At 41.0% G+C, this 12,595-nt stretch overlaps 1 protein-coding gene across 3 annotated transcripts in view; it reads right to left on the bottom strand.

Annotated features, from left to right (window-relative positions):
• cacna1ab (calcium channel, voltage-dependent, P/Q type, alpha 1A subunit, b) overlaps positions 1-12,595 on the bottom strand; it is a 108,615-nt gene that overhangs the window by 29,042 nt on the left and 66,978 nt on the right. For 2 of the 3 annotated variants that reach the window (XM_085355563.1, XM_085355561.1), the window contains 8 exons: positions 12,476-12,586; positions 12,069-12,152; positions 7,276-7,392; positions 7,118-7,183; positions 4,256-4,347; positions 3,929-4,079; positions 2,579-2,706; positions 1,431-1,527 (listed from right to left, as the gene is read on the bottom strand). In XM_085355563.1, the coding sequence (XP_085211689.1) occupies positions 1,431-1,527; positions 2,579-2,706; positions 3,929-4,079; positions 4,256-4,347; positions 7,118-7,183; positions 7,276-7,392; positions 12,069-12,152; positions 12,476-12,586 (846 nt within the window). Of the gene's footprint in view, positions 1-1,430; positions 1,528-2,578; positions 2,707-3,928; positions 4,080-4,255; positions 4,348-7,117; positions 7,184-7,275; positions 7,393-12,062; positions 12,153-12,475; positions 12,587-12,595 lie in introns of all 3 variants that reach the window. The other variant, XM_085355562.1, reaches the window with a different exon arrangement.

Raw genomic sequence — 12,595 nt, 5'->3', positions numbered from 1 at the left:
TTCTAGAGATACCGACCAAGTTATGATAAACTAGTTGGAGTTGCTGAAGGGAAATGTTTGTAGATTTGTTGGCACACTTTTAACCTTCATCATTGGTGATGACCATAACGCTAAGGCTAGACAATCAAAAATATATCAAAAAGACTCTGTTTTGCCTTTCTTCAAAGTATGGGTTTAGGGTTAGATTTGCTATACACGATGACTTTGACCTCAGAGGGTTAATGCAACTACCTGATAAATAATATGCCTCTCTATATGACTAATTGTACATAAAACTTTCTAAGCGGTCCTGGCTCCAGTTTTGCTTTGTGGAATTACTGTTAATGGGCAGGTATTTGTGTATGTAATATAGCCATATAATGTTTGGTCACACCTTGTTAACACTAGGTTATAATGTAGCAATGATTTCAAAAAGCCAAGATGGCCATATTTCTATAATTGAGGCGTAATAACAAGACTTGGTGGTTTTGTCCATCTTTTATATACAGATTTTGGCTGAATTATGGCGTTTTTTCCTAGTGACATAAAACACAATGTTTTAGTGTTTCTGTGATCTATTTTAAAGAAATATATTCGATTTTTGTGTGAGTAATCTATCAGTATAAATGCACAAAAGACTACACATAGTGGCTTTAAAATGTAATATTACAAACAGGTTAAGACAGCTGTTCCCAAACATGTGCCATGGAAGTTAAAGATGTAGCAGCTTTTCATTTCAGCTAGCAACAAGAGCTCGTACTTGCTAGTTTAACTAGTGTCTGTCACCTGAATGAGCTGCTTCAGTGAGTACAATCAAAGTCTGCACACGTTTGACTTCCTGTGGCACATGGCTGGAAAACACTGGCTGTTAAGCTCAGACCAAACTCTCTTTGTATGGCTCTGTAATAACCCCTGCCTCCCGCACCCGAACCCCAACTCAAACAAGAACAATGCACATCGCTCAACCATTTTCTGCCCAGGCAAAATTAGACAGCAAGCAGAAATAAAACACAATGGCTGACTGGAGTCTAAAGTCTAATGTTTACACAATCCTGAATTCAAAGTAAACATGTCAGTGTAATTTTCCCCAGCTTTCAGTCAGAAGACAATAGCAAGTGCAGTGCACCACCTCATGCTTCACACACTGGTATCAGTGTGTGTGTGTGAGTGTGTACAAGAGAGTGAGTGTGTGTGTGCATTTCTGCATTGTCCCAAACATTCTCATTGTCATGTCAGAATGCATATACAACAGAACCCCCCCCACCAAAAAAATGGTTAAATGGTGAAATGAGCTTAAAGCAAACCCCCCAAAAAAACTCAAACCAATGGAAATCAAAAAGTTGAAGTAAGAACAAATTGGTTTTAAGAGTGATAGAGAGCAACATTCATTCCAGTCTCTTAAAGGCGAGCAGGTTGCGTTTAAGTTTGTGCTTTAGGGGTTTGGTCCAAACCTTGCAGGCCACCCTATGTGGGCACTTCTTGCCAAGGCCCAGAGGAGGGGAGATAACTCGCAATAAACTGTACATATCCTTATAATGTATGCGCCCGCTGCAAGAAAAATACAAGGAGGGGAGGTTAGGTGAGGGAACACACAAAATACAGAGAGAGAGAGAAAAGAAATACAAAGGGAGCAGAAAGAAGAAAAAGAAAAAAAAAGCAGAAAGATTCAGAAAATCATCTTTAGCATGCACGCTCAAAATTCACAGGGGAGAAGGGAGGGTCACATTCATCTCAACTTTGGAAGAGAAGGCATTTAAAGTTATGAGAGAGAGAGAGGAAAAAGAGAAATAGATGCTTGGAAACTGCTCAAGCAGGCCAGCCTTAACTGTCCCACTCTGAACTATCATCACACGTTGTAGATCCCATTTGATCTGCACGCTTCTCGGATAAGACATCGGCACGACAGCAGTCTTTACCCATTTCAGGGCAGGAGAGAAAGTCAGGGGTTAAGATGTTATTTTGCATTCAGCAAAAGACTATTTATACATTTGTGTAGATCAGGGGTGTCAAACATAAGGCCCGGGGGCCAGAATTGGCCTGGCAAACACACCAATCTGACCCACTGGACAACTTTGGAAAATGTGAAGGAGGCATAAATTTTGGACTTTAAATTTTGGAGTCATGCTGAAAGATTGCTTTCATTTACAACAGCACCATGTTTTTTTTATCATGTGGAAAAACTGAGAAATATTGTTGTGTTTGCATACTAAACAAATGTCTGTCCTCCTCCAGAAAATCGTATGTATGCAAACACGCGCTGCAACTTCTTATCTGGTGCGCGTCTTTTATTTTGACATAGAATGCTCAGCTGCGGACCACTTATGTGCACCCCTGTTTATATGGACGTTACCCTGGAAGCATTATAATGGTAACAGTACAATGGTATTCAAAAAGTTGACAGTATTATTTTGTAAGACTTTAATATAATACAGTACTATAAGGGGTTTTTTTACTCTAAGAAGCCATTTTTGGAGGTTAGTGTAGGTACACGGTAAAATAATAGTATATCGCTGTAAAATCAGAGAACTTTCCAACAGTGTGCAGTGTGTGTTTTAGTTGTATTTTTGTGTGGATTTGAGTCCACCTGTGTGTCACTCACCAGGCGGCAGGGTCGTACTCGGCCCATATCCTTACATACTCATCCAGGTGATGAGGCCCCAGGATGGAAGAGTCTCTAGTCAGGTACTCAAAATTGTCCATGATGACAGCCACAAACAGATTCAGCATCTGGAACAAGTATGTCGCAAACACAGTGATGTAAAAAATTTCTTCAAACAATAACATACCCTCACTGGCCACTTTATTAGGTACATGTTAGCCCTGGGCTGGACCCATGTTTTGCCTTCAGATCTGGCACAGATTCAACAAGGTGCTGGAAATATTCTTCAGAGATTTTGGTCCATATTGACACGACAGCATCACACGGGTGCTGCAGATCTATCAGCTGCACATTCATTAAACAAATCTCTATTTCTAGCGTATGCTTGAGGAATGCAGAGGCCATTTATGTACTGATTTCATTTCAAGAAACCAGTTTGAGATGATCTGAGCATGTTATACTGCTGGAAGCAGCAAAGTGGCTGGTGATACGAGGCTGGATGGATCCATGCTTTTATGTTCCATTTTATTGTTACAGCAGAAATCAACAGTCCAGGCAACATTTTATTCACTTCTGTTGAGCCTGTTATAGCCTCAGTTTCCTGTTTCCTGTTGACAGGAGTGCTACTTGTTGTGGCCTTCTGCTTCAAAGATTTGAAGTATTGTACACTCACAGATATTCATACACACCATGGTTGTAATGACTGGTTATTTGAGTTACTCTTGCCTTCCAATCAGATCGAAGCTGACTGGTGATTCTCCTCTGATGTCTGACATCAGCAAGGCATTTGTACCCAGGGAACTGCAACGCACTGAATATTTATTATATATATTAGAGATATTAAAGATGGCTGTATGGGGAAATCACGGTAGATCAGAGGTTTCTGAAATACCCCGTCCAGCCAATCTGGCAAAAACAAAGTGTCTGACACATTAAGCAGATTTTCTTGACCACGTCTGAATGCCTAAATGCATTCAATCTCTGTGATTTGATTAGTTGATTAGATATTTGCTTTATCAAACAGTTGAATAGGTGTACCTAACAAAGTGGCGGGTGAGTGGAATGGACTGAAATGCTTACATAGTGGCCTTCTTGCCCTACTTAAAGCACTTTCTAGTACAAATTTCACCTAATCAAACACATTCATACAATGCTTTTATCTATACCTAAGCACTTTGAACTAACATTCACACTCTGGTGGATGCATAGGAGTTTTTCGGGTTTCAGTATTTAGCCCAAGAATGCTTTGACGCATCGACTGAAGCAGCCACCGACCTTGTGATTGGCGACCTGCTCTATCACCCATATTTTGATCAACTGCGTAAAAGTGTATCCAGTGGGTTTTCTCACCAGAAAAGAGCACAAGAAGATAAAGGAGACAAAGTATGTGTAAGCGAAGGTGCTGCCACATTCTTTTTTATCATTCCCTGATTCAGGATCACACTCCTTCCTATCCAGGCAAGCCAACATGATCTCTTGCCACGCTTCACCCGTAGCACTCCTATGAGAGACATTAAAAAAAGAGGGCATTGTACACGACTTGATATGAACACAGAAGATTATTAATATAGAAGATATGATAACATTATACAATAGCACATCAGTGCTACTGTCCTGCTTCTAAGGAGAAAAAGACTGAGCGTCAACAGGAGAAGAAGAGAGGAAGTAAAGTCTTACCTGAACAGCAGCATTAGGGCCATGAAGAAGGTTCTGAAGTTATTGTGCTCATTGATTCCATCATCCTCAGTTAGTTTTAAGTTCCCAAACAACTACACACAAACAGCAGTCAAACAAGGAAAAATCAAGAAGTTTAGGCAACGTCGTTACAACAGGAACTGCCTTGTTGCAGCGTTTTCAGCACATTAACACATCAACAATAGATATTCTGCAGCACTCGACTTTTAATTGTCAATTTGCACATCATTTTCGTCGTTTAAGTTTTATTCCTACTAAATATTTCCATTTTTAAAAACATTTTCTTTATTCATATGTATTGCATTATGACTAAACCGTTAAAAGGAAACAAATAAGCAAACAAATAATACACAAGGTTTAATTTGGATGATCCCCCCTTCGTTATCATCTGTTGCATCTGTGGACAGACTCCAGGGATAAGATAAGATAACCTTTATTAGTCCCAAATTTGTTTTGTCACAGCAGGAAGTGGACAGTGCAAAAGTTATATAGCAAAAATTAGAATACAATAAGAATAAAATACTGTACACAACTGTACAGAATAGAATACAAAAAAAAAAAAAATACTATATACAGTAGAATGAATAAATAGAATAAAATATACAATAGGATAAAAATAGAATACAAATGCTTAATACAACTGAGTAAAAATACAACTTTGTCAGAAAAAGAGTATTGCACTTAGTGTTATTGCACATGTGTGGATGTGTGTGTTTGGTCAGTTGGAGTCTTTGTTGTGGAGTCTGACAGCAATGGGGAGGAAAGACCTGCGAAATCTCTCCGTCCCACACCGTGGGTGCTGCAGCCTGACACTGAAGGAGCTGCTCAGTGCTGTCAGAGTCTCCTCCATGGGGTGGGAGATGTTGTCCAACAGGGATGACAGCTTAGCTACCATTGTCCTGTCACTCACCACCTCCACTGGGTCCAGAGGGCATCCTAGAACAGAGCTGGCTCTCCAGATCAGCCTGTTCAGTCTCTTCCTGTCCCCGGCAGAGATGTTGCCAGCCCAGCAGACCACACCGTAAAAGATGGCTGACGCCACCACAGAGTCATAGAAGGTCTTCAGCAGTGGGCCCTCCACGCCAAACGACCTGAGTCTCCGCAGCAGGTACAGCCTGCTCTTCCCTTTCCTGTAGAGGGCGTCTGAGTTATGAGTCCAGTCCAGTTTGTTGTTCAGATGAACACCAAGGTACCTGTAGCTGTCCACAGTCTCAATGTCCATACCCTGGATGTTCAGTGGTTGCAGTGGAGGATGCTTGTGTCTGCGGAAGTCTACCACCAGCTCCTTGGTTTTACTGGTGTTGACCTGGAGGTAGTTCAGCTGGCACCAGTCCACAAAGTCTTGGGTCAGTCCTCTGTACTCCTTGTCGTCTGCATCAGTGATGAGGCCGACTATTGCAGAGTCAACAGAGAACTTCTGCAGGAAGCACTGGGTGGAGTTGTGGGAGAAGTCTGCAGTGTAGATGGTGAAGAGGAACGGAGCCAGAACCGTTCCCCGTGGGGCCCCCGTACTGCAGAGGTTCTCACATACTGTGGTCGGTCAGTGAGGTAGTCCAAAATCCAGGTAGTGAGGTGATGGTCCCCTCCTGAGTTCTCCAGCTTGTCCTTCAAGACCGAGGGAAAAATAGTGTTGAAGGCACTGGAGAAATCAAAGAGCATGACTCTCACAGTGCTTCCAGCGGTCTCCAGGTGAGCGAGGGAACGATGTAGGAAGTGAATGACGGCATCATCCGCTCCAATGCCAGGCTGGTAGGCAAACTGAAGTGGGTCCAGTGATGAGCTCACCAGGTGCCGAAGCTGAGCCAGGACCAGCCGCTCCTGCTTCATTTGGATTGGATCTCTTCAAGTTAGAGGTACAACAATATGGATGCTTGTTCAACATGCATGGGGCTGTGCACTGTTAATTCATCCTACAGGGTCAGAATGTCAGTGCAGATTTCTACTGTCCAGAGACATGTGAGGGAGAAGATTAGCCATAAAAGAACTGAACCGCACTGGTATACAGCACTTTAAAAAGGCAGGAGATTTTTGATTTCCCCCCTTGCAACTTTATCCTCTTTCTCAAAAGCAAATTTAAGATGAGATGTGACGATTTCGACCCAAAAAAGTAGATGCAAAAGTGACACTCCCACAGTGGCATCCAGAAATAGCAGCACCGCTGGAAGCAGACAACCTTACAGCAAACATTTTGATCACACCTTGCATTTTTAATATTGTACTGCAGTATTTATTTGCCAGCTTATTTTGCAGATTTTACGTCTATATACAAAACCTATAATGAAACCCTTGTGATGACTTTTTGAAGCTTAAAGCAGCTCATTACCTCACCCTGCCTTTGATTTGAGATTAGTATGTATACTTTGCAGTGCAATTTATACTATGATGTTTAAAAAACTTAAAGGAACACGTGGTCATCACAGTTAAACACAAAGTCAAACATCAGCTATATGAATCTGTCTAGTTAGTTATGATGCAACAATATTTTTGGCAGTTCCATCCATTCATTTTATTCCACTCCGCTGAGTTGCGGACAGCCTGATATCCCCCAAGTTTAACTGACTTGTGTCACACTGTGATGATGGAGTGTTCCCTTAGCGGTTCTGAGTATATGTATATGACATGTTTTATGAGACGCACTGTGACTGCACAAGAAGATCTTTAATTTAACCTCTTTTTATCTTACTTGCACTTCTATGATGTGTAATGTAAGTAAACCTTTGGATACAGGATAGACACTTCTATCCTTTGTGAACAAATTCTGTGTTGTTCACACTGTTGCTGAAGCATTTAACTGTCCCAACCCATCAAATGTAAAAATCTCAGGACTCTGTAAGCAGTACTCACCTGCATGCCAATGATGGCATAGATGAAGAACAGCATGGCAATAAGGAGGCACACGTATGGCAAAGCCTAGCATGGCAGATAGGAAACACTTTTTAGTCCCATTAAGTGTATTGTGACATGTGCATACCTTTTGATTGTGTCATTTATTGACTGAATACCTTGAAGGACTGGACGAAGGTCCACAGCAAGATGCGAATGGTCTCTCCCTGTCTCAGCAGCTTTATAAGGCGAGCTGCTCTGAAGAGCCTCAGGAAGCTCAAACTGAAGGCATTATTCTAGAGCACAAAGGGAGAACACAGTGAGTTTCACCGAGTATGCCGCACCTGCACAGCATTCCTCTAACAAACAGAAAAAACAAAATCAACACTTGAAGAAAGAGAGGACAAAGAAAAAGAGAGAAGGGAAGTCAAAACCAACTAAATGAATGCAACTGCAAACATAACGGCTCTCAGTAAAAAGGCTGAAGGGGAAAAAAGACAGAAAGGAAAAAGGAGGAAGGAAAAAAAAGAAGAAGAAGAGTTGTACGAGTTTAAAGGTCATCATCCAATCTGATACAACAAAACAGTTTTTTTAAGAGAAAAAAAATGCACTGATCTCTGGGGAGGGTGGGGGCAAGCAGGCCACATCAGATGGAGCATAGTGCAATGTGCCTGTCAACCACACACACACACACACACACACACACACACACACACACACACACACACACACACACACACACACACACACACACATAATGACAAACCCTAACAGAGCATGGCTTGAGTTTGCTCCCATCTAGAGGAAGCTAGGTTGCTCTCTGTTGTCTCTAGAGGAGAACAGCCAATCAGTATTTGACAAACCTTAATTTAGAGTGACATTACGATATAGATGCCTGTATGTCCTAAAGATTTTGGTATTTTTTGTTCCCTTTTGAAAAGAACTGATAAGTTAAATGTAAAATATGTGATTCTTACTGCTGGGATCTTTGCCAATGCCCTTGGGAATTTGTACTGAGCCTATTTCTGCTTTTTTGGCATGTCACACAGAGAAAATATTTCACACACAACAGCCAAACTCTGGTGAGGCTCTGGCATTTTGTCGTTCAAAGGCAAGGCAAAAAGAGGAGGATGAGGAAGAAGTGGTATAGAGGAAGGCGTGGGAGAAGGACCAGAGAGCAGCCTCAGTTCAGGCAGCATACTTTAGGAGAAAGGAGCTGGCCGACATGCAGTCCAGAGAGGGCCACTGGTGCAGATTGTACTTTTAACTGTATTTGAAGATTTAATACTCTGATACATTTGTGTGTGATACATTCTTGTGAGGAACACAGACATCTCAAACTACAGAATTCAAATATAAAAAAGTTTGGCTTTGCCTTGTAAGCAATATTTTTTTTAAACTGTCCACCTCGTGTTCTTAATCAGTAACCCTGGCAAGAAATTTACCAAACTACTGGAACTTTTATGGATGAATCTATAGACTATATAAAAGATAACACCTGGTAATCTTGGCCCAGGTGTAATGACACGGTGGCCATGTGCTATGAGCTTGTTGCCTGTAAAATGGTTACTAGACTGATGGTCAGCTGCTGTTTTTGGAGCAACTTTGGTGCATCAAGATGTTAACAGAACGGCAATAGGATGGAGTCACTGTGCAATCATTTTTCACTATTTATTGGGGTCAAGTTAGCAAATACATGTAATCTATTTGTAATAATACAGAAATAATGTGTCTAGTGTGGTTTAGTGGGGTAATTCGTTTTTTTACAGGGCAGGATAGGTCTGAATAATGTTTTTTAGTGAATGAAATAATCATTTAAAAGCTGCATTTTATATTTTTGTATAATATTAAAATTAGTTTGATGATCTGAAACATTTAAGTGGGACCAATATGCAAAAAATAAGAAATCAAGAAGGAGGCAAATATGTTTTTACAGCACTGTATGTAGATATTAACAGATTTGTGATTTTCATGGTGTATTATTAAAAATAGTCTGCATGAATTTGCTAACGTGACCTCATTTAATCGTAAAATGATAGTTGACTGAGTCCATCTTGACTCACCTAACTTGCTTCGAAGACGGCAACTGACTGTGATTAGTGGTCGCAGACCTGGTCCAGATCTGGGGGAAGATCCCCCAGGACATTTTGTTATCAGGAGCAAGCCCCACCATTGTCAGGCATGGATACAAGCATGTGGGGGCCAAACAAACTACTGAGTACTATTTCGAGCTGCTGCAATAAAATTTTGGCAAAATTGACTAAAATAGACTAGCGTGCCTCATTATTTATTTTTATAGTGTCTTTTAATTCAACCCTCTTTAGCCTGATAATTTTCATTTCCATATATTAATGTGGTATCCTTCCCCCCCCAAACACATTAGTCCTTATAAGTGTAGATATCCAGCATGCCCCCCCACCCCCCCACCCCACCTAGATCTGATGTGTTTTTAAAGTGTTCCTTTAATTTTTTGGAGGACAAATGTCCATCGACCTCACAGATCAATTTCGTCCCAGGAGCCACCTGAACTATTTTACATTCAGTCCACGGATGAGTGAAGTACTGTGACCAGGAAGTTCAGAGAGTTTAAAAGTCCAACATCCAGAAAGCGCATGCACTGGGTTCAGGGTTAAGACTGGCCATGAGAGAGCAGGTGACTGGGGAGCAACAAATGAATCGAGGGTGTGCACAGTCAATGAAGATGCAGGAGAAAGTTTTTGAGAGATAAATTACAAACCAACCGGATTCTACATATGCCAATATGTAGAAAGAGGAATGGGAGGATTTTTGTTTTCATTTGTAGTAAAATGTGAGTGGGTGAAAGATATTTTTTGGGGGAGGAGGGGAGAAGGTAAGTGGGTGGGTTGGCGGGTGTTGGTTGTGTGTTTTATTTGGACATGGAACACACACCATCACCATCATCATCATCATCATCATCACAGGACCACCACCACATGTCATGGTGCAGCATGGATGGAGAACACGATGAAGGATTTCATAGTGCATTTTGATTGGATGGATTTTATCAGAGGAGGAGGGAGTGGGAGGGGCGTAGGGCGCCAACAAAGTAGAGAGGTTTAAAGAAAGCATGTGAAGAGATAGAAGAGGAAGACAGAATCAATATGGGCGTCATCACAAAAGCACTGAAACACTTCAAGACAACAGCAGTTCATTTGGGAAAGAGTAAGTTCAGCCTCTCTTCTTTTCCAGCTTTCATTAACCAAAGTTCATTTATTTGAAGTCAAAGGCAATTTGCTGCTCCATATTTTTTATTCTTTGACACTAGTGGAGTAGGTGTGCATGATTCACAACTTATACAAGCCCTCACTGACAGAGATAAGCTACAAGAACTCCTCTCCCTTTTGAAGCCAACTATCTTCAGGTGAGCAAATCCAGGGCTGTGACTACAACATGGGTGCAAGATGAAACTATGACAAAGCAGACAAAGCAGCTAGAATATGGGTTTGTGAGATTTGCGAAACATTGCACCCTGTTTTTATTTACATGTTACACAGGGACCCAACTTTTTTGGTATTGGTGTTGTACAAAAGAAAGAAAAAAAGAAACAACAGCTTCCTTTTAAAACACTAAACGGAAGAATCCGGATATTTGCTTGAAGTGTTATTATTTGTCCAGATCCTAAAACTAGACAAAAATGAATCGACCTCTACATACATTAGTGTTTAGTCATTAACTTGAAAATGTCTGGGATGCTCTTGAGTTGACTGGTGTTTCGTGCCATTCTGTTTAGCAGATATGTCAAATCTTTAACAATGAACCAGACACAAAGCAAGCCAAGATGTTAAAGAGAAAAATAATAATCTTATTGGGTTTTTTTCTTTCTGTAAATATACAGCCAGCTCAGTTAACTTTAACCAAAAGCTGTTTTTGGCTATGTATGAAAATTCACAACAAAAGTAAGTGTTAGCTATTATGAACACTCAAATTTACTTGCGAAGCCAGTAACCAGCAGTTCAACTGCTACCACCTGGCAGCATCCTGACAAGAAATCAATCAGCTGTCTGAAACAATCAGTTCACTGTTTGAAGCAGCATAGGTGTCAATTAAGGCCTGTTCACATACAAATGTGGCCCCTCCAACACGGCCAGAGGGTGTTTTTAATCATCTGCAAACACTGCTAGACGGCAGTACTTAGCACAGTTACTGCTAATCTAGTCAGTGTGAATGAGAGGAAGACTTAGTAGAAGAAAGCCTGATGCCAAATTCAAAACACACCAAGCAAAAATGATACAACAGCTGGACAGTGAAGAGAGGCTGAAACTTCTACTGAAGTACTGGTCTCATATCCACACTTATATTAACTCATATGTACATACTATTACACATACAAGTACCAACAAACTCACAGGTAACATCGAGAGACTGCTCACTGAAGACAGGTTCAAAATGAGCTAGAAACAACAGCTGCACCGTGATACAATGTTCACCATCTACCGTAGCTTCCATAATAGGAGGAGCAGCCAGTGACTGCCTTCTTTTCTTTAAGTCCCACTTTTGCAAATGTGCATCTATATAATGTGAGGACACTTTTTTGGGTTGCAACCTACTGATCCAGATTACTTTTAATAAATGATCTCTGACAAGTCCAAAAATCAGTCCGAAGCTATTATTTATCTATGATGGACTGATGACTTCAGAAGGCTAAGCAAGATTTATGGAAGGATTCCTCATAGTCTTGCTGAAGCCTTAATATTGAATATCTCTTGCATCTAAAATAGTTTAATATCTCATGAATAAATTGCTTTAATACAGGCCATGACTTAATAATTCTGTCTGTTAGTGGTTTCAGTGAGGCCTTGGGTAGTGATTGCCTCATTTTAAGGACTTCACAGACGTCTCCAAAGGCCAGTCACCACATGTGCAAAAAAGCTGGCTTTTCCTCTGAGCCTCTTTTATATTCGACAAATCATTCTTTATTGTTCATTTGGGCCAAACACCGTACAGCACTTACCCCAAATTCTGTCACTAATATGTCAGTGATGCTTCCAAGGACAGACACAAAATCAAAAATGTTCCAGGCATCTCTGAAGAAATTCTGTCAGGTAAGAAAGACAACAAAACGAGAGATGTTTAAAGATCTGCATCTTTCACAACCTAAAGCCAGAAGGAGGTAAGGAGCCCCCATCCAATAGTGCTGATGTTACAGTAGAGACAGGGCGAAAGGAGGCTGCTAGCATGACTACTGCTCCACACGGTGCACTCTGGGTTTCTCCAGAAAAACATGATCTAGATCTGCCTCCCAAAATAACCTGCTTTATTAATGAATAATAGGATGAAATATTGGTGCATATAGACTGGGTCAGCCTACATAAGGAAAGTGTGTTTTTGTGTGCAGGTCGTTTTCATTTAAAGTCTCACCAGAGGGCCGAATGCTATGATCTTGAGCACTGATTCCAAGAAAAAGAAGGTGGTAAACACAATGTTGAGGTTCTTCAGGACATTATTGTAGACCATCGATGCACCTTCGAACTGCAGACA

The sequence above is a fragment of the Diplotaxodon limnothrissa genome, linkage group LG6 (genome assembly GCF_057381915.1).
Source record: "Diplotaxodon limnothrissa isolate DT_005_m linkage group LG6, D_limnothrissa_male_GT1.1, whole genome shotgun sequence".
NCBI classification, from domain to species: Eukaryota; Metazoa; Chordata; class Actinopteri; order Cichliformes; family Cichlidae; genus Diplotaxodon; species Diplotaxodon limnothrissa.
Note: the sequence above shows the minus strand (reverse complement) of the source record. Positions and strands in the feature narration are given on the sequence as shown.